At 39.0% G+C, this 21844-nt stretch overlaps 1 protein-coding gene across 2 annotated transcripts; it reads right to left on the bottom strand.

Moving 5' to 3' along the window:
* Positions 1 to 846: 846 nt before the first annotated feature.
* Positions 847 to 20656, bottom strand: PEX2 (peroxisomal biogenesis factor 2). 2 transcript variants are annotated; one of them, XM_007080343.3, is made up of 3 exons: positions 20235 to 20656; positions 17913 to 17943; positions 847 to 6151 (listed from the first exon to the last, which is right to left on the bottom strand). In XM_007080343.3, the coding sequence occupies exon 3, from the start codon at positions 6132 to 6134 to the stop codon at positions 5217 to 5219; it is 918 nt and encodes a 305-aa protein (XP_007080405.1). In that variant the 5' UTR covers positions 6135 to 6151; positions 17913 to 17943; positions 20235 to 20656; the 3' UTR covers positions 847 to 5216. The 2 variants fall into 2 exon arrangements, with proteins under 2 accessions (XP_007080405.1, XP_007080407.1); XM_007080345.3 differs by lacking the exon at positions 17913 to 17943 and having other exon boundaries at positions 20235 to 20654.
* Positions 20657 to 21844: the final 1188 nt, after the last annotated feature.

Raw genomic sequence — 21844 nt, forward strand, 5'->3', positions numbered from 1 at the left:
CAGAAATATCAGCATTTTTGTATCCATATCTGGGAGGAATATAGAATCTTGGGTCAGATCCTGGGTCTTGACTCTTAGTTGAGGAAACACAGGCATCTTCCAGGCTTAGGCGAATTGATAATATATTCATGTCAATTGTTTTGATCCGGTGTATGAGTTCTAGATATTTTAAAATAAGTAAACTACACTTATTTAAAAATACCATGCATTTATATAAAAATAGCAAATACTTTTGGAAAAGGGAGTGGGCACTTTTTACCTTTCTGTTGCCTATATACTTCTAGCTGGTTAAGAAATGTATATATTATGTGGAATCAAGTTTAATATTTAATTCAAAATGTATGAAATAATTCAGACTATTTCAAGTTATGGTTGGCCAGAAAGGCAGGATTTTACTGTCATGCAAAAAAAAAAAAAAAAAAAAAAAAAAAAAATGGATACTCTCAGGTTTTTAGGATCTTCTATCTTCTAAAGTCACATTAACTTGCTTACTAGCTGGGCAGAAGTTTTACCTTTTAATTGAATGAAACAAAATTGGCCAAGATTTTAAAGAAATAACTGGTTCCCCCAGTTGGTTAACCGTCTGACTCTTGATTTCGGCTCAGGTCATGATCTCATGGTTCCTGAGTTCAAGCCCCTCATCGGGCTCCATGCTGACAGTGAGAGGCCTGCTTGGGATTCTCTTTCTCTCCACCCCCCCCCCCCTGCCCCCAAATAAATAAACAAACAAACAAAAAAAGAAACAGCTGATTTTGGTGTAATCAAGAAATATTATATGCTCAATGTAGAAAATTTGGGAAATAAAAGACAACGTAAAGATTAATGAATAGTTGAATTACCCTAAGACATTTATTGTAATATACATATGTGTCTGCTTATTAGCTCATGGTAAGTGTCTGTTTGTCTCATTTCAAGATACAGATATGGGTGTTGAGAGATCATATTTAATATCCAACTTCCTTCAGTATTACATTGTGTGCACTTTTCCCATTTAATATAATTTTGCACAAATTTTGCAAGGTACTTATATATGACATTGAATCAATTAAATGGCTATACTATTTTATTTATTTCCCTATTATTAAGCATTTTTGCTGCTTCCCATGTTTATTATGAATCATGCTATGGTGAAATTCATTTCAATAAGTCTATATCCAAATTCTTACCATTTCCTTGAGATAAATTCTAAAGTCGATGCATATAAACATGTCCACATCCATTTGATTTTAAAATCAGTTTTACTTAACAGATTTCAGTTTTATTGGCTCTGGAATATCAGCAATGGATGGGTTGAATCTGTTAGTGAGAAATTATTACTAATGAGAAGGAAAGTGAACTACCTATTGAATACCATGCTTTTGGATTTTCTGGCCTCAGGAGTTACCCGTATTATTAATCTTGTTTGAATTGTCCTAATTGCCACAAAACAACTCAAGGCAGTATTCGATGAAGGCCATTGGACAAAATGATAATGATGCTTACTTTCAAGAAAAATGACATTTTCAAATCATCAGCTTTTTCTCAAAAATATCAAGAGAAAACAAGTGACTACTTGGAAACATGAAGGCATAGTGTCTTATTTCACGATTTAATGCTTTTTGAAGCAATAAAAACCCCAGACATACAAGCGAAATACTTGTCAACTTACTTGTGATGAATATAAACGTGCTGTTATCTACTAGTTTTAGCTGGAGAGAACCATGGAGCATCAGTTCTATAGATAATATGGCCAACTGGTTTGGCTAAAAAATGTGTTTGGAATTGTTCTGTTGCTGAAAAGATCTTAACTCAGTAACACTTCACTTGTTAAGTGCTGTTAGGAAAAACAGCTTTTTGTTAAAAGCAAATGTTCTGAGTGAATTAAGTTTTTGCCTGTAAGTGCCAACATAACTTGAAGGCATCCTCAAATATAAGAATACTAATGTCCCTGCCTTCTTAACCAAATTATACAGAATATAAGGTATACTTTGATGATCCAAGGTCATTTTCTTAAACTATTATAATTATTCATTTGGTCCTCAGAGCCTGTGTGTCCCTGCTCTGCCACCAGATTATAGGGTTTTTTTGTTTGTTGTTGTTCACTGATACAAGTTTTTTTGTTTTTTTTTTTTTAATTATTTATTACTGTGAACATGCTTGCTTTCATCAGTCTTCTCCCTCCCTCTTACCTGTTATTTTCTTCTGTTGTTGAAAGTTCATTAGAATTCTATTCAAAATAAAGCAGCTTCTAAATGGGGACTCAAGGAAATACCTCGAGTAGAGCTTTGCTGTGTGGAATCCATGAAAATGTATTTTGGTTTCCTACAGCTTTGTTTACTTCCAGGTTCCTGACCAGTTCAGATAGTGACACTGTTAATGTACCACAAACCTAATGGAAATAATAATAACTATTGTTCATACCAAATGATTATTTGCTGTAGACTCTGACTAGGTTTTCTGGCTTTTCCTCATACCTCTCCATAGATTAATGACAGGGATCCTTTAAAAATCTCAACTTGTAACTTCTCTGCTTAAAATCTTCCAGTGGCTTCCTCGTACTTGGAATAAATCCAGGTATTTTTTTCACTACGGCCTGCGTGGCCTGACCCTGGGCCCCCTCACCTCACTCACCTCCTACCCCTCTCTCTTGTCACTCTGTTTCTTACTGTTCCTCAACCAGGAATGGACTCTCATCTAGGAGCTTGGGCACTTGCCCTATCTTTATCCCAGCACCTGTCCCCTACTTGGCTTTTTCCCTCAGCTCATTCTGATGTCTTTTTAAACTTCAACTCCTCAGAGAGGCCTTCCATGAGTATTCAGTTTAAAACAGAATCCCTTGTCACTCTCCATTTCTTTTATACTTCAGAGTACTTCCAACATCTGAAACGATCTTCCATATGTCTTTATTGTCTATTATTCCTCCATGAATATAAACTCTATGAGAGCAGGGGTTTTTATTTATGAGTAAATCTCTGAATATAGAAGAATGCCTGTAGGGGCTTCGTAAGTAATTTTTAAAAGAATGATGTTATTTAATTCCCATCACAGTCCTAAAAGGTAGATATAACTGAATGTCCATTTCACAGGAAGCAAGCATTTCAAGCTGAATCTCAGAGGAGTTAAAGAACTGAGTTCTGAGGCGGGGGTTGTTGGGAGCAAGGATGCAGGACATGCCTTGGGTTAGTTTTGACTGGTACCTATTTTAGATATGATCACTGAAGCAACTGGATACATTATATACACAAGTAGCAAATCTGATTTGAGAACAAGTTACATGGGAGAGGAAAAACAATGTTAGTGTAAAAGTTTTTATCTTCCCAAGGGGAGATACTCACAGATGATAGTTAGGTTCTTGAGGCTAAAGCAGAAATACATCATGCAGCTAAATATGACCCAGTTATACTGCACCTTGAGCCCTAAGACCACTGGGGAACAGGAATAGAAGCACCAATGTTAAAGCAAGTCTCGTGGCAGTGCACAGCGAGGCAGGGACTGAATGGGGTTTGGGACTGTCAGAGCAACTTAGCCAGCAGGCCTAGGTCTCTGCAGTGAGCTGGAGTTCCCTGAAGCACTGGAGTGCACAAGTCAGTCCTAAACCCAATGGTTTTAAGTTGAACGGCTACCTGCCATTTGTGTGATGTCTGCATGCTTGCAAGCAAGAAAAACAAAAATGGAAAACTATGAAGGAAAACAATGGAGAGACAGTATTAGGTGTGGTAAACACTAGGCTGGACACCCAGCTCTTCCCAGGATGGATCTGTTGCCCAGCTGGAGGATGGGGTCAGCTCCTTTGGGGTCTGCCTCAGCTGCAGAGAGGCGCCATGCTCTAGGCCACACCCTTCCCAGAGAAGCCCATGGCCAGTGACCCAGAGGTGTAGGTAAGAAGGTCAGACTACTTCGGCCCAATCCAGGCCAAAGAACTTCAAAACCCCTGCAACATCTGCTTCTACAAAACCCGATCTGTGATTATTAGGTTTTGTTGTTCAGCTAACAGAATGTCTCTATTGGAGAGGTATGTTATCCAGTGATGAGCAAAACAGTCATACTCCCTGACTCCATGTGGGTAATCACTTAGTGAGGTGGGAGATGTTAAATAACAATAAAAAATTAAAAAAATACATTGTACTGCCATTAGTGTCTGGAAAAACACAAAACCCCATAATATTGACAACTCTATTAGTTAGCATATATGTAAAATACTATTTTCATGTTAAAATTATGATAGTACGGGCATCTACTCAGAACACACTTTACCAAAATAACACTGTAACCAAATTGTTATTATAACAAAATGTGTTGACTTTATTTATTTAATCCTTTCAAATCTGCAATCTAGTAAGTTAATCATTCAGTTATGTCCTCATCAACTTAGATCACCGGTAAAATTAAAAACTGCATGCAGACTTTTGGTAAAAAGGGCAAATGTAAACTCTAATAGGGATCTGTTGTTTTTACCTACCCCATGTCCACTATTCTTTCAAAGCCACTTCAGTTTCCTGTGGTGAACTGCCTACTCTCCTACTACGGGTCCATGTGACACACGTGAGGATGTCACCCACGTCTGAGTAATCAAGAGTAGTAGTTTTCTATCCTGGTTCACAAATGTGGACATAGTCCCAGGCAGACCAATGACAGTGAGTCCTAGACTTCGCGAGAACTATTAGGCAGGAAGCCCTCACTTCAGGCGGATCAGAAAGTTGGCAGAACATCAGCCTGGAGCTTCTGGTGGCCTTCATTTTGCCTGCGAATGAAGCCAAGCGAACCCCCTACAATCGGGTTTTAAAGAAAAGCTTAAAATTACAACTGGGGCATCAGACCCTAAGGTTTAAAACAACAGGGCTTTATCAATGTCAGATTATGATGTTACAACGCCACCTCTGAAAATAAATACACACTCACCCCAGAGTCTCCAAAATTGTTTTAGAATCTAACCTCTTTCCAGGAAGTAGCAAAATGAAAGAGCATTTTTAGTACACTGACAAAAACTGTCCACTCCTCTCAACACTAAAAATTGAATGCAATGATTTAGAGAAAGTAGTACATTATTGTTTACATAATGTATTTAGAATCATGTGGTTTCTAGTGATTAGAATTTAGTCATGCCTGGAAAGGAACAGAAGACAGTGGCAGAGAAGCACCTCCCCTCAGAAAAAAACACCTGAACGGTATGCTTAGCATGACTAATATTAAGGACTTAAAGACAATACAGTTTTCCTCAGAGGACACAGTCTTAGTTTCTAAAGAGCATTCACTTCTGACATCTCGATTCCCGACTTCAGTGGCTGCAGACTGTGTACCTCTGTGCCACACTTAGGGCACGTAAAGTACATGTCAAATAAGAAACTACTCTTAACACAGTAGTAACAGAAGATATGCTCACATCCTATGGTGTGAGGCATGGTGGGCCACTCTCCACACAGAGAACACTGTTTGCCGCTGGTGGCTAAGGCACTGTCACCGTTAGGAGCACCAATCAGAGGAATACGCCACGAGGATAACTTAGCTTTCAACTTCTGGATATTAATAAGTGGTAAGAGAAAAATCAGAAACTCAGCAAAACCATGCCAGAGAAGTTCCCTATTCATATACTCAAAGCCAACTTCACGCACGCTCTGGGGCTTGCAAAATACAGAACGGATGCCTAGGAGACGTTCTGTCAAGGTTGCAAACTTGCCCCTCTGAAGGAAAATCAGGAAGTTAATCAGCCCACCTAATTTCAAAAGTCCAACCATGACGTTCACACACTGCCTGGCTTTCCCAAATGACGCCAGATGACGGTTTCGAAAGAGGTCGTAGCAGCGCTCCTCCAGCCACGTGCCACCGATTGTACACACAGCATACCACAGCTTCTGATTCTTGCTCGGTGGCTGGTACCTCTGCTTCGGGGAAAAGTCGTTTTTGTACTGTATATTCAAAACGGACTGTCCCACGGTGGCATTTTTCGAGTAGATGGTGAAGCGCCACAAGAAGAGCCACAGGAATGCTTTCGCCTCTGGTTCAAAGTGGGCCAACAGCCCTGGCTTAAATCCATGAAAGCACTGAGTAAACTGGGACCAGACCAGCTGCTCCAGGGCCTTGTTTAGTTCAAGTGCATCCAACTGACTTATTCTTAGCACTCTGTTTGTCCTCTTTGTCTTCTCTTCTCTGGAAGCCATGTCTTCTCTGAAGGTCTCTAGGGTAAAGTACAATTAGAGAACATCAGACGTTTGCGAGCTCATACCATCTCCTCAACTTACATGTCTACGACTGTGGTACACCAATGACCCAAGACACACAGACGGGGCTGGCAGGTGTCAGAGAGCAGTGAGCGATCACCTCTTACTGCAACCTTCTTCCTTCTCTTTCTTTTACTTTCTCCTTTTGTTCTTTTCCTTGCTTGTCTTTCTTTTCATTTCCTTTCTTTTTTTTTTCCCTCCTTTTTTGACCCTTCATTAAAGGAATAACTGGGGTAGCAAGTTGCACCTTTTTCTCCACAAATTACCTCCAAGTATTCTCCTTGGTCAGATATTTTAGCAGAGATCATAAAATCCTGATGCTAACAGTGATGACGCTAAATAATAACATGAGTAATGGACAAATACATGAACTTAATAAATACAGTGAACTCTATGGAACATTCCAAGGAATGTAAGTCAAGACCCCAGTTTAATTGCCAGCACTTCTACTAACTCCAAAGGTATATTTTTTAACAAGTCATTTAATCTTTCTGAAATATGTTTTATGTCCATAAAGGAAGTTAGGAGAAAAAATTAAAATGCACAATCAGGGTTTATTATGCTATCACACTACTGTAGAAGATACATACTAGCACAAAGCAACATGAATACGGAAATGCTGTTAAGATATTAAGAAGGTACACATCATACAGCTTTTTCTTTTTAACATTTATTTTTGAAAGGGAGAGAAGGAGAGAGAGCATGAGCAGGGGAGGGGTAGAGAGTGGGTGGAAGAGGATCTGAAGCAGACTGCCGATAGCAGTGAGCCTAACATAGGGCTCTAAATCGCGAACCATGAGACCATGGCCTGAGCCAGTCAGACAGTCAACCAACTGAGCCACTCAGGAGCCCCCATACAGTTTTCTAAGAAAACTATGATGTAAAAATATATACTAGGACCATTTCACAAATACACTAAAGAATCATATAGGTGCTAAGGGGACAAAAATCCCCTTAGCAGGATTAGGGGGACAGAAATAGAAAAAACTGACTAGTAGTTAATTAGGTATGACTGGCTTATTAAATGCCTATTATGTACAAGCCACCCAGTGGCTGCTGTTGTCAAGGAATGTACAGACCAGTTTAGATATTTTACTTACTGTTAAAGAACTGGTAAATCCAAACTATGACAAGCAATCTATTTAAACTCAGTTTCTAAAATGGGCCCTGAACACATGGAGCTTGATCATGAATGATCGCTGGGCCTTCAAAAAGCCTGGCGTACTAACAGAACACTAAGTTACAGAGGGAGGCAGGTGTCCCACTGAAATTCACTGTCACCAGGGGTGTGGCAGTGGTGATCTTGGACAAGTTGTTTCACCTAATCTCTGCTTTATTTTTTTCACTTACAAAACTGAGGGCTGAGATAAACTGACCTCTGAAGTCCTTTCAAATTCTATTTATGATTTTTACTAAAAAGATATTACATGTAATTTGCTAGGAGTTAAAGAACTGAAAGTACATCCTATAATAGAGTTTGCACCTCTTGAAAGAGGGAATATCTTTGACAATTAAAGAGGTTTGTTTGTTTTGACAATTAAAGAGGTTTTTAAGAGGGATGTTTTTAAATTACTCACAGATCCTAGATGACTCAGTGGCAGACTGCATGCTTTACAAGTTCAGGTACAGAAAACAAAAGTGCCTATTAAATAACAGGTTGTTTAGTGCTGCTTTCCTCCCAAACCAGACATTTGACAGGAATACTTCTATCCCATAAATGTCATCTGCCTTCTGGGGTGATCTCACCTTTGCCCCCTTCCTGCAGCTCCCTCAAAATTCCACAGCCCAGAGCTATGGCAGTGGGGATTTTGCTGCAAATTCTGTAAAATCCTTGCCTCATACTAGCCAGGAACTACAGGAAAAGAAGGAGGTTAGGACAGAGTTCCCTTTCTTCTCTCTATAAATCGCATCAATCTTCAAGGTCTGCTCTTTGCCCCAAATATTTTTTTAATCCATTCACTACTCTTTCCCCTGCAAGCCTCTTCCTAAATTCTGGCTGCCCTTATCTCTCTGCTGGATTACATCTAATTGGTCTATCCTACCTTTTAGCTTTTTCAGTGCATTCCCCACACTAAAGTCTTCTGAACACACAATCTTATGACCCGCAGTCATAAGGTGCCCCCTTCTCTAGTTCCCTAGTAAACATTTATGGTCTGTTCCCTCCATCTGGAACAGTATGTTCCTGTTCTTTAATTGAAAAACTCAGTTTTCAGTTTTTAAGTACTAAATTTTTAATTAATAGCGTAGGCATAACTTCCTCCTGACTCCCCAAATTTGGGTTGGTGCCTCTTCTAGTTGTTCCCTTAGCACTCTGTTCTTTCACCTTCTTGGCCTTTATGTACTATACACACACTACTTTAAAACTATTTCCTCCACTAGAGGATAAAGCCTGTTGCAAAGATTGAATCTTGTCACAGCTGAATCTTCACAACTTGCACAGTGCCCGGTACACAGGATGTAAGCTACACATGCTAGATGAATAGGATAAAGTCAGGGGTAGGTGAAGGATAGAAAAGACAAATTCCTACCCATTAGCCTTCAAAATGATTTCAAACAACCATATCCAGATTGTTGATTATTACTTATTTCAACATGGTTGTTGTACATCTGCTATTTGCCAGTTAATGTGTCAGAGCTTGTGATGTAATGGTAGAACTGACACAGTCTCAACCCTTGCGGAGACTACAATGTAGTGTGGTGGGGGGCGGGGAAGAATGCACTATATAAAATAATAAACAGGCAATAATAGGTGCAACGAGGGATACGCAAGGGGAAATTCAAGGCATTATTCTTAACACTAGACCTCAGGAGGTCGGAGAAGGCTTCGTGGAGAGGTACTATCTAAGTGGCTACCTGAAGGACTAGCAGTGTCAGATTGGTAGAGAACGGTGAGAATGGCATTCCAAGGAAAGGGTGAGCAGCTGCAAGGCCTGAAGGTGCAAGGACAACAGGCTGGAAAGGAAACAGGAGACCAGTGGTAAAGCCCCTAATAGCCAAGTTGGGGAAGCTGTATTTTATCAACATTATTTTATGTTCATGGGGAGTCACTGGAGAGTTTTTAGAAAAGAACTAATCAAATGTGCATTTGTGACAGCCTGTTCTGGCCATATTCACAATAGATTTGAGGGTGAAAAGACTTGAGGCTTAGAGACCAGTTAAGATGACTGTTAAATGATTATTAAAGTGATCAATGAGAAAATAATGATGGTCTAAATTATAAAGATATCAGCAGGGCTGGAGAAAAATAGGTATCTTTAAAGCTACGAAGAGGCAGAACTGACACGATTTAGGGAGAAATAAGCCAAGAATAACTGAACTGAGTGGATGATAACCCAATTTGCTGAAATAGGAAACACAAGCAGTGATACAGGTTTGAAGGGAAAGGTAATGACCACAGTAGTTTTAGAGATCTGAGGCTCCGATGAGACAGCTAGAGTTTGTAGGCAGGTGTGTGGAGATATAGGAGAGACAATCTGAGTGTAGATTTTGAATGTGGGGTCCCTCTCCTAGGACTAATCTATTTTAAATCTACCTGCTCTACCTAAATGCCAAGATCAGGAAGGCAGTGAACTAAACAAGATCAGTAGATCCTGTCCATTTACAACATACTCAGCTTTCTTTGTAACAACATAATCTTACTGTCCTAGTTTTCCCGTTCCAGCTACCATGGCTGTTCAATGGTTATGTTCACTGACATCACACACATCTGTGGGCTTCCAATCTTCCTATACTGTGGTCTTCACATGAGTCCTGTAGTCTCACTGTTCTTCTCTGCTAGTGGTTTCCACACTTGAGTGTTTATCATGATTGCTTGTACTTCTTAGACTACAGTGTCTCAGTTCCAGAGTTTCCGATTCAGTAGGCCTGGAACGAGAGCCAATTCATTCATTCTCTCTCCCCCTCTCTCTCTCTCTCAAAATAAAAAAATAAACTTAAAAAAAATTTTTTTTTTTTTAAATCCTTATTCTCACTTCAGGACCCTAACCAAGGTCTAGCAAGGGTGGCAAGCAAGTAAACAGACAACTAGGTTAGGAACAGAGGTATATGATATCACAGGTCCTCAAAGAGAATATATATAACACTTCGAAGTTATCTCAGTAGAAAAAGAATTCCAAAATTCATGCAAAAAATCATCAGTAAGATTTTTTTCACTTTTTTCTGCAGTTTACAAATTTTCTAACTTACATCAGTTATGTAATTGAGGAAAGAAACTAGAACTTTAAAAAAAAAAAAACCCGTAAGCAAAACCAAAAGTGTATTTGCCTACACTTACCAAATCACCGGTTTCTCACCTCATCATTACCTCTGGAATAAAGTACAAACTTCTCAGACCTAACCTAGTCAATTGTGTCTCCAGCTCTTTAATTCCATGCCATCCTTCAGTCCTGACTCTGTGCCTTTTCTCAGGCCCCTAAACACTTACCTTTTCTCCCAACTATCCCCGCTGCCCTCAACTCTCTGCCCTTCACATTCCAACTCTATTTCAACATTTTTTTGTGAAACTTTCAAAACTATCTCCAACTCCTATTATCACCACCTTCAACTCTGGCAGCGATGGTCTGTGCCACTCACTTGAGCCCTCAACCACCTGTCCTGTAATTTCAGTCATGTCAGTGCATCTTCTTTCCCTGAACCAGTTAAGGAAAAGTGCCTTATCTTATACTTTTTGCTCAAAGCACCCACCACCTACAAAGCGACTGATTTCTAGCTAAGTTTTCCTCATGCAAAATTCTACAATCATCCATGGTATGTGGGCATATGGCAAATGTGACTACTATAATAGTGGCTAAACTCTGCATCTTCCCCAGATTTCACCTTCTGTGGTCAGCAAGATAAGGGAAGCTCTCTTATTGTCAAATAACCCTTGAAAAGCTCTGACCTTACTGTACATGGATATAAGTCCACACTACCAGTTCCCTCCTCTTACGTCTCTCACACCCCCAAAACTGGACTGGATCGATTATTTTTTTTCAGTTGAGTATCAGATGAAATCTATGGCTTACGTTGGAGGACCGGTTGTGCCCATTTATGTAGCTTTAAATACTAGAGTCATCATCAGTTCTGCATTGTGGTTGATGAGTACGTTATTAATTATAGAGTTTACCACAAAGATGGGTTTATTGTAGCTGTTCAATAAATATTTGTTGAATCTATGTGCAATGGAATGAGTAGCTTGGTAGTTAATGAGTGTACTGACTGAATACTGTAGGAAAGCATCTAGATGAACTGGATGGTGAAGGGAGCCTTCTCTGTTCAGGTTCCTTACTTATATTTAGTGAAAAACTGGTCAGAGGGAGTGGTTTCTCAGAAGAATCATCTATTTCAAATACCTCATTTCTGGAGGAATCATACTTAACATTTAGCAAAGACAGGAATTTTTAATGGCTGCCAGAAAAGGAGACTTAACACACTCTCTAACCAATCCAATATTTAACAATCCTTATTATCGAAAAATTCTTTCTTATCCCTTCTGTTACAGTTTAACTTTTTTTTTCCCCTTTCCTCTTTTTCTCCCCAGGCCTGGCCTCATTGTAGATTAAGAACAGCTGGGCTCGATCTCCTCCCTACGTAATGGACCAAAAGACTATCATTAAACTGTTCTTCAGCCTTTGCTTTTCCAGATGAATAATTTCTCTATTTTTTTGTTTTAGGTTTTACTTTCCAACATTTTAGTCATTTTTGTGACTTCTTTTAGTTGTAAACATAGAACAGACACTGTCCGTTACACACCATAGTAAGTTCAAGTGGAATACCCCTCCCTATGCTCTACATTCCTATTTAGGCAACTGTGACAGAGTAGAAAAAAGCAGATTTAAAACCAATCAGACCTGAGCTCAAGTTCCAGCTTTGTCACTTACTTGCTATGTGATCTTAAAAAAAAAAAGTCATTACCCTCAGATTCTTCACAAAGTTGGAAATAACAGCTACCACACAAAGTTGTTGAGATTAAACCAGATAATGTTATGAAAGTGGTTTGGAAACTGGAAAGTATTATTATTACTATATTATTGCTTCTTTGGCTAGGGATGGGCATAAGAAGAAAAAGACTCTGAGTTGTTTTTGGCAAATTTATTTCAAAAGACTGAAATCTTCATTATTACTCATACTAATGCCTCAATCAACCTGTGGTAAAGGGATTTTTTTTTTTTTTCCAGGAAATACTGACTACAAAATTAAAATATAATTGTGGCAGTTAAATAGTGAACCTGACATCACTATGATGTGTACGTGTATGGGGGCTAGGCGAGAAGGGGCAGGGACATGGTTCAGTGGAACTCATCACACTCTTGTATCTTATCTAAAAGGAGATGATGGAGGAGGAATTCTGAGAGAATGGGGATGGGTCCCAGCAGGACCCTCTCCCTTGGTTATTTAACCCTCATCAATATGGTAATGCTTGTCATTTGGAAGTAAGAAAACTTCAGGAATGCACACTGATTATCTGACCCTAGGGTGCTTTGCTGAATAGGACATGGTACAGGCAGTCCAGATGGGCATCCAACCTTAGTTCATCACCAACATGTGACATTCCATTCCTCTTCCTTTTGTTTCCCTTTTTGCGCAGATACAGTTATTCTAGAATGTTGGCTTTAGAGAAGGGGAAGGCCCTGGAGTAGAAGAAACTGATAAAACAGAAATAACTAGAAATTCAATTAATCTGACTATAGAATGAATCCTCTTCCCTCCACTGCTGTACAACAATTATTGTTCATAACAGGTGTGAAGCATTGCAAAATGTCATAAATACCTGTAAAAGTCACATAAAGTTATTCGCAATATAATGTAAGGAGAGTGTTTTAGTGAATCCTAATTCTCTGACAAGTGGCTCAATCTAACCAACATTTTTTGAGCACTTACCAAATGCCAGGCAATTTCCTAGGTACCAGGAATTCAATCCAAAAATTTAACTCTCAGTTAACTTCCTTTTAGTCAATCATTTTTAAAGAAATAGGATGCTACTATGATCAGGACTAGCCATTGATCTCTGAAGCAAAGAATGAATCTTGAAATGTGAAGGATCACAAAACTCTCCAGGCAGAAAAGAAAAAAAGGTCATTTAAGACACAAGAACAGGTTGTGTGCAAACCCCAGAAATGTGCAAGCCATGAAACATGGCCATAGTTTATCTGGGAGATATTGGGATGGGTTCCAACGTGAGCTGCATCCGTGGTTATTTAATTCCCATCACTGTGCTGTGCTTGTTACCTACAAGCAAAGAATCAAATCATGTGCTGTGACTAAGCACAACAAGTTGACAGGACAGACTGGCTGAAGAGTTAACCCACTGCAAAAAGCCCACTTTAAGGAAACTGCAATGATTTCATAAACATGAATAATCATTGAAGAGAAGAGACATAACAAGATATATTTTTAAAAGATTACTCTGATAGCAGAATTCAATAAGACTGAAGAAAATGAAGGCTGCAGTTCATGAAGACCAGTTCTAGGACTCCTACAACAATGCAAGGCACTTAACTGAGGTGTTAATAACTTTCTGAACAACTTAAAGTAATGAACTAAAGTAATGAAAGTTAAGAACTAATGAAAATCAAAAGAAGATTATAGCACCCCTGCATTTTTGAATCAAAAAACCCCAATCCTTTTTTGGTAAACCAATACCTTCCTGACTCTGGTATAGTGATTGCCATCCACTCCTAACTAATAGCCAGTCTATTTCAGGAATTTAATTTAAGTAAGGTTTAACAATCCCCATATTATTGGGTTTTGTAGTTTAGGATCTACGTTCTCAAAAGTAGGCTCCAACCTGAATAGTTTAAAAAAAAGTACAAAACAATCTTTTTTTTTTTTTTTTTTAAAGCTGGGATTGTTCAGCATTGAAACAAACACCATCAGATTTAATTCAAATTGATTTTTCCAAAATGCTAAAAACAGGCAATACCTTTTCCTATTCTACATGAAATTTCATTCTTCTAATACACAATTCTATAACTCCCTTCCCAATCCCCACCTCCCAAACCATACTAATTTAAGATCTAAAGGGCCAACCAGGGGGATATATTTATGGTCATGCAAAGAGACTTTTAAAAATAATTAGAAGTATAATTGGCACTAAACAATATGTGTCTAGTGAAGGACACTACTATGTTAAGAGTATGTGAAAAAGACGCTCAAGGCAAAGTATAGCATCTACAGGTTAGTGTGATTAACCTGTCACATACATATGTTTAAGACAAAATGATCTAAAAAAAAAAAAGACAAAATGATCTAACACTAAAAACTATTAAAAAGGTCTCCTGCTAACATTTTATCACTAGACAAGTCACACTGCTTTTCTTTCACAGAAAAAAGAAAAAAACCCGAAATTCATTTACTAAGAGCTTATCCCTTAAATAACTACTCTTTTCCTTTTATGCTTTCCATTCCCCCAAATAAAACTTTGCATCTATATCACATTCCAAACCCAAATCAAATGATTGCATCTCACTAAAGAAGGAAGAATTTTCCAGGATGTATTTCAGAGCTTTCATTGAGTATAGTACAAATTATGAATGAATATATTTTATTTAAAACATGTTATTGACAGAAATCTATCAATAATAATGTGGGTATTGTCAAGGGCTTGTCAATATTAATGTAATTATGATTAAGGGGATAACATGGATTTTTAGCTACAATACCAAGTAACATCTCCTACATTGCTGCTATCAATATACACATTATTATTGACCTGTTCCGAGACTCTCAGTACTAGATGTATTACCATTAGGCATATTTGTCAATGCATGCTGCCTACAAAAATTCTACATTTAAATTTACAGTCCTGTAAACTCTGTCAGCAGAAACATGTGATTCCCAAGTAATCTCTAAGGTATCAAACCATCTGTGCAACCACTGCCAGGCCATCCTTTCCCAGATCCACAACAATCAACTAATTTTTAGTATGACAATGTCACTGCCACTCTATCCCAAAGGTTCTAGTAATCAAAATGGATGAGACAATACATTCATTTTTCCTTTTAGGTTTGAAAAAATTTTAAATGAATGGTTTCATATTATGAGGTTATGTGAATAAAGTCCTATAACTGGAGATCTTAAGCTTTGAACCTACACCTTACTATTTTATTTCCTTTGTGTAGTCAGATAGATTTACTGTCCATTGTATTGAAATCAATACTAATAAGTGGGACATGCATCAAAGAGGGATTTAACAGGACACCGATTCCCAGAGCACATTTCAAACACAAGCAAAAGAGAAAAAGCTATGACTGAGATCCATTAGGACACTGCGACCTCTGGCACTGTGAATAGGCCTAGAAGTCAACAACAAGAAGTTCAAATCCCACTTCTGCCACAGGCTTGCTAAATGACTTGTCACTATTCTGTTGTTCCTCTCTTTCATCAAATATAAACTAAGTTTCAATAGTTTATAGATATCCAATGCTACAAATTCCAATTGTACTCTTTGGGGTATGGACAAGACATGTGAAATTTTAAAATTCTGTTGTGGACACTAAATTCTTCTAAATTACTTTTAAATGTAACCCTCATCAAAATCCAAACAGGATTTTTCTTTTGGGGAGTGGTAGTGAGTACTCAACAAAATGTTTCTAAAATGTATCTGAAGGATAAACTCCAAAATAGCATAAATTGCTCAAAAAGATGAACAACTTGCCCTAGCAGATGAGAATATATATATATACATATATATGTATATATACACACACACTATATATATATACATATATGCTATATATACATATATATACATATTATACATTACACACATATATATATATATATTTTTTTTTTAATTCAGAAAGAAAAGGAAACTCAACTCAAATACTACAATCTTCAAGACTACAGTGAGTCTTACACAATTGAGCATTCTCCCTATTATATTTATGATGTACTTATTCAAGTACCTAAAACAAACAGAAAAGTTTCCCTCTGGTTTTTTCAAACCTTAAAACAGAATTTCCAATACGTTGGCCTAGCTTTACAAATACATTTTTAAGAGAAAAGCATGGCACTCATAATCTTTTCTTTCAGAAAGTTGATACTTCTGAGTCTTTAAGAGAGAAAGCATGTTGTGAAAATAAAGAGCAGATGTTTGACTGAATATGGGGAAAGAGAGTTCAACTGGTTCTGATTAGTTCTGTATTTTAGCCCAGGTTCATCAACAGGCTGTGTGCCTCTGGACAAGTCATTTTACCACACTATACTCTCTAGCAGTTAAAAGATATAAGAATCAATTTAAAAAATTAACTATGAAAAGTTTACCTATTTAGAATCCTCATAGGGACTGTTTTAGGAAAGTTTGGAAGAGGAAGAAAAAAAAAAAAAGGACAGCCGTTTCCAACTGCGGAAATGGTAATGTTGGACATGAGTTTGAAAAAGGCTAGAGAAAGTAGAGAAATCAAAACAGAACATGTGAGACAAAGACACTACCATAGAGAAAAAAACCAGCAAAGCATTATGGAAGATACTCCCTACCAATTTATGAGTTTACGACTGTAGTAAATATATACCATTTACCAGTTATCAAGTGCTAATAAGGAACTATCATGGCTAAGTATCCTTTGAAAAAAATAAATATTAAATAACTTCATCCTTGCAATATTAATCAAAGAGGTTCTTTTATCATTTATGTTTTAAAACAAGGAAACTGAAGCACAGAGAGAAAGAGATTTGCTGACTTGTGTAAAATCACACACCTAGAAGTGGCAGAACCATGCTCTGAACTAGTGTCTTCGACTGACAAGGTGGTGACGGGCCTAAAAGATGAACATAAACACTTCAGGAGCACAACACGACACACAAATAGGGCTATTTTAAAGGCTAAGCACTATTAAGAGTGCAGGCATGAACTACAGCAGAAATTACCATCCAAGGATAAACAAAGAGCCACATGAAACACATGAAGCAACTAGGTCTTTAGTGTGCTATAAAATTAGAAAAAGGCTTTAGAACCTAAGAAGAGAATTTTAAATGACTTTCATATTACTGGCATACATGTTTAATTGCATATTTTATGGCATTCAAGACAATATGGAAATATCCACAAAGCAGAAGAGGTATTGTTAGCGATGGAAAAGGAAGAAGTATCACGTGATACATTATTATGTGCAAGGCATTATGTTTTCTTTACATTATCTCATATAATCCTTATCACACAGTAAGTACTATCACGTCCATCTTAAGAAGACAAAAGTTAGGCTTGAGAAGATTAAGCACCTGTTTAAGGTCAGACTGACAATCAGGAAATTTCTGGTAAACACTAGAGAAACTGTGGAACACACAAAGGGAGTTAGTAAGTAGTATGGATTCAATCCCGCAGAGCTCAAAGCTAATTTTTTTCCCCTCATGATCATTCACAAGACCAGACTGCTAGTCAAGCTCTCAGGACTGTAAAATGGGGAAAGAAAGTAAAGGAATGTGGTAAAGTTGCCTGTGTTGCCTGGGATGCATCTTGTCTACATTCTCTCTCCCTGACCCTGTACATGTGGTCAGAGAACCATTCAAAGAGACTGGAAGTCAAATCTGAACAAAGGGAATATGTGGGTGAAAAAAATGAGGCGTGAACATTCATTTAACTGTTATGAACACACACTATATGCAAAGTAGAGGCAATGCCAATTCATCTATTACTAGAAGGGAACGGTTATGCATAATCAAAACAGAACTACTCTACAGCTCTTGGGTATTTTTGTTTTAACCGTAAGAGGAAAACACAGATTGGATGGAATTTTATCTCACCTTATTGACAGGCAGTTAAGAAGGAAGAGCTCTGAAAAAAAAAAAAAAAAGGAAAATATATTAAAAGAATAGAAAGCAACACAGAAAAGGGCATTTTGATTTTATAGACGGTAAAGGTTGAAAAGTTGATAAACAGTGCACAATGGGAAGGAGAGTGTGTGCTAGACATCTTTTCCCTGCCTCCACCTCCATGTAGAGAAATGACAGTGCTGGTATTTGCAGTGCCAGGATTACATGGGGCAAATGGAGCAGGACAGAGCTTTTCTCCAGAGGTTTCTTCCACATTCCAAAGGAACTGAAGAGGAACATGGAATGTTTAGAAACTGCTGTCATTTCACAGGAAAGAGATAAAGGGGACATCCAATTTGCTTCTAAGTTGCCCAAGATAATCAAGGGAGGAAAAAAAGGAGCAAGTGATTCAGAGCAGAACTTTTGTCCAGAAATAAAGATTGTGCATATGCCATACACTTCCTTGTGCAACAGGAACCTGAGCACAGTGGAGTGCAAGAGAGAAAGAAACTTTAAAATGACGTGACGCTCTGAGGAAAACACGGGGCTAGGACTCAAAACATAAATTTATTCATAAAAATTTGGTATTAAAATACAAGGGTAGGATGAAGAGAGAAAAATAAAGAATTATGATTCTGATCATGAAGAATTAAATGTGAAATTTGTACTTACTAAACAATGAGACAACACAGAGGTTCGAGGCTTTCAGTAATGAATTAACCATGAATTTATCTTTTACTATTTAAAAAACTGTACAAATCGAATGAATGCACATTGGATACAAATGAATAACTACCCTAAGAAACAGAATCTTAATGCTAGAAGGAAATGCAGATCATCTCCTCAAAGACATGAATTTAATTTTCTTAACAGAAAACACTTTTTCAAGCAACACATAAAATAGCTGCTCTTGTAAAATATGGCTGAGAGCTGGCTTGCTTTGTTTCTCCCCTGCGTGGTTCCAGGAAATTTCTACAGGAATTCTACAGAACAGATTTAAAACCACAGATTGACTGACACTCCTAATTTCTAAAAATGAAGAGAATAAGACCACAAGGTAGGGTGGGTCGAACAAAACCAGAGTCAGGACTAGCATTCAATTCTTTTGACTTAGTCTAGCATTCTCTTTACTATGTCCTGTTATTTCCATTTTCTTCCTTTTTTTTAAGGGGGGGGGGAATACAGATATAGATATAGATACAGATACATATTATATATTACATATGTATCTATAATATGTATCTATATTATATATATATGTAATATATACTCCGTATATATAAAAGCCCTTTTTTTGACTTTGTAAATAATTCCATTACCTCTTTTCTTTGCAATCTCCTTCTGACTCAAGATCATTAAACTCTAATGTTTCTGGATACAAGTAATTGAAAATATGGGCAGATCAGAGAGAAGATAAAGTGAAAAAGAAGTCAGCCATCCCAAGTTTATTTTTTTCAGGTTTAACTAAAGTTAATGTATTAGGGGAAGATGTTTAGACTGCAAATTGTAGTGTGGATAAAGTCTCAATCTCCCTGTAACTGCTTGTAATTGTTAAGGTAAAAAATTCTCAAGGGGCATCAAGACTACCAGAACGTGTTAGATGTGAACAGTCAACAACACAACTTGGTCTCGTGAAAAGCCCTTTCACTAAATGTGATGTTTTAGAAAATGGGACCTAAAGAAATAAGTAAAGAAACAATGACTTTTATTTTAAAATACCAGAAGAAAAATGTCAATTATTCTCACAGTTATCAGAAATCAATGTTAAATATAAGAAACTCATTGCAAGCAATTACGCAAGACCATTTGAGCCAGCTCTTCCTCAAGAAAATTAAAACTAGTTCTAAGTTCACAGGCTTTCAAAAATGTTAGAAACTTAAGCATACTCAACTTATTTTTGTACCAAATATAACACTTTACATGAGCCATCCGATATTAAGTAGTTTGAACACTGCATAATTCTTAAGCCATTCATAAGGAATTAAACCTCACCAACGCCAAATGCGCGGTGATTTCGAAGTGTCTTAGTCACCTCGAGGAAGGCACAGGAACTCAAGTCTAGCAGTGTTTTTATTTTTATTTTTTTTTTCCTTTTAATGGTGCGATTCTAAGATCATTTTTAGGAGCTCGGGATTGCTTCATTGCCTTTCCCAAAAATCACACTTTGATTTGCTTTTTCCAGGAAGACAGGAAGCCAATAAACGGGGAAACTGAAGCTAAAGGCGACAGCGACAAGGTCGTGAAACTCCACGCCCTCCCAGCTGTAACCAAGACCTCCGGTTTGCACTCCGGTTCTCTCCGGCAGACACTGACCTTACGAGTCTGAGAAACGCCCCCGTTCCACGTAACTTTTTCTGAAACATTCTCTGGGAAGCCTGACTTCTGCTAGCAGAACCTGGATTACCCAGGCTTCCGGAACTCGCGGGCTTCCGGAGCGACGCAGGACCCGGAAGTGTCTGAGAAAAAAGAGGAAATTAAACAAGGAGAACTAAGCTTTAGAGCGGTGCGGAAGGCCGGGGAGGGCCCAGCAACAGCGAACGCCGGCGAACCGAAGGGCCGAAGGGCCGAAGAGCCGAAGAGCCGAAGAAGACACCCGCGCGCGGTGATTGGTCGGCTGGCCATTCGGAGAAAAACGTATCTGATTGGCAGGACAGTCGCGAGCCCATCAGCCCCGGGTCGGGGCCTCGTGGGGGAAGAGACCGCTGTGTCAAGAGGCCGCGGAGGAGTCGGCGCTCTCCGAGGGCAGGATTTCCCTGTCCTCGGACGCCGCGGCGTGCCGCCGGACAAGCGCCGCCGAGTGGCAGCGGGGCGCCTCCGCGCCTGCCGGGCTCTGGCTAGCCCAGGGTGGAGGGCTCGCTGCGGGATGGCCTCTTGGGGAGGAAAGTCCCGGGACGGGGTGGGCGGGGGCGGCAGCTTCGGGGCTGGGGCAGGTTTGTGGCGCGTGCGTGCCGAGGGTGGGTAGCGTGTTGACCCCTGCAGGCTTAGGAAGGCCGGGAACCCCGTCTCGTTGGCCGTCAGTCCTGCGCAGCCGCGGCCCGAGAGGCCCTGCCGGCGGGCCGGGCGCGCTCGCGCTCTCCGAGGGGGAGCGAGCACCTGGCCGCGGGGTCCGTCTGAAACATCCAGGAGCTCTGAGAACCGCGGAAAGGCGAGGTCGCCCACCCCTGGGTAGCTGAGTTTGACTTTCTAAGACTAGGGCCTGAGGGAAGGTATTTTTTGAGCTTCACCAGGCAGTTATGTGTAGCTGCGTGAATTTCCACTGCCTACTGATTCTGTGGTGTGGATAGCAATGTCTCGGCTGGAGGGTTTGCTTTAGCTGAAGACAGGTAGGTGAACCTTCCTGCACATAGTAGGTCTTAAGTACGTTTCAGTTGTTGCCTCACCTCTCTTCCCCAGGAGCACACACTCCCACGACAACTGTATTGTTACATGTTGGAGAGCTTACCCTGTAAAGGAGCGTTACAAGAAAGATTTTTATTTTTTCTTTAAATAACTTTTCTGTGAAACAGGCATTACTCAGGATGAAACATGGACAAAAGAACGTTTATTAACGGATTTTAATAGTGTTCACATTCATCTTTGCATTCAAGGTGTACAATTTAACATCATTTATACCGGCAATATTTATTGTCTTCCATACACTAAGGAGATCTCGGAAAAAAACAGTCCTAAGGAGGATGATGTTGATGGTTTCCTGAATTAGTTAAAACAAAGGGAAAAAAAAGTCCTTTCTACCACATAAACCAACAGTACAGATGAGATAGAGTAGGAGCTGCAAGTTCACAGGGTATGCAGCTCACTTAGGCTTAGGAGGGGAGGTTTTTCTAGAGCTGCAGTTGGCCAATGTAGTTGCTCCCAGCCACCTGAAATGCGGGTAGGTCGAATGGAGGTCTGTGTAAAACGCACCCGGGATTTCTAGGTTCTAG

This window comes from Panthera tigris, chromosome F2 (assembly GCF_018350195.1).
Source record: "Panthera tigris isolate Pti1 chromosome F2, P.tigris_Pti1_mat1.1, whole genome shotgun sequence".
NCBI lineage: Eukaryota > Metazoa > Chordata > Mammalia > Carnivora > Felidae > Panthera > Panthera tigris.

Bases quoted from the DNA above. Each gene is read 5' to 3' on its own strand.
- PEX2 (XM_007080343.3), bottom strand. From the start codon at position 6,134: ATGGCTTCCAGAGAAGAGAAGACAAAGAGGACAAACAGAGTGCTAAGA.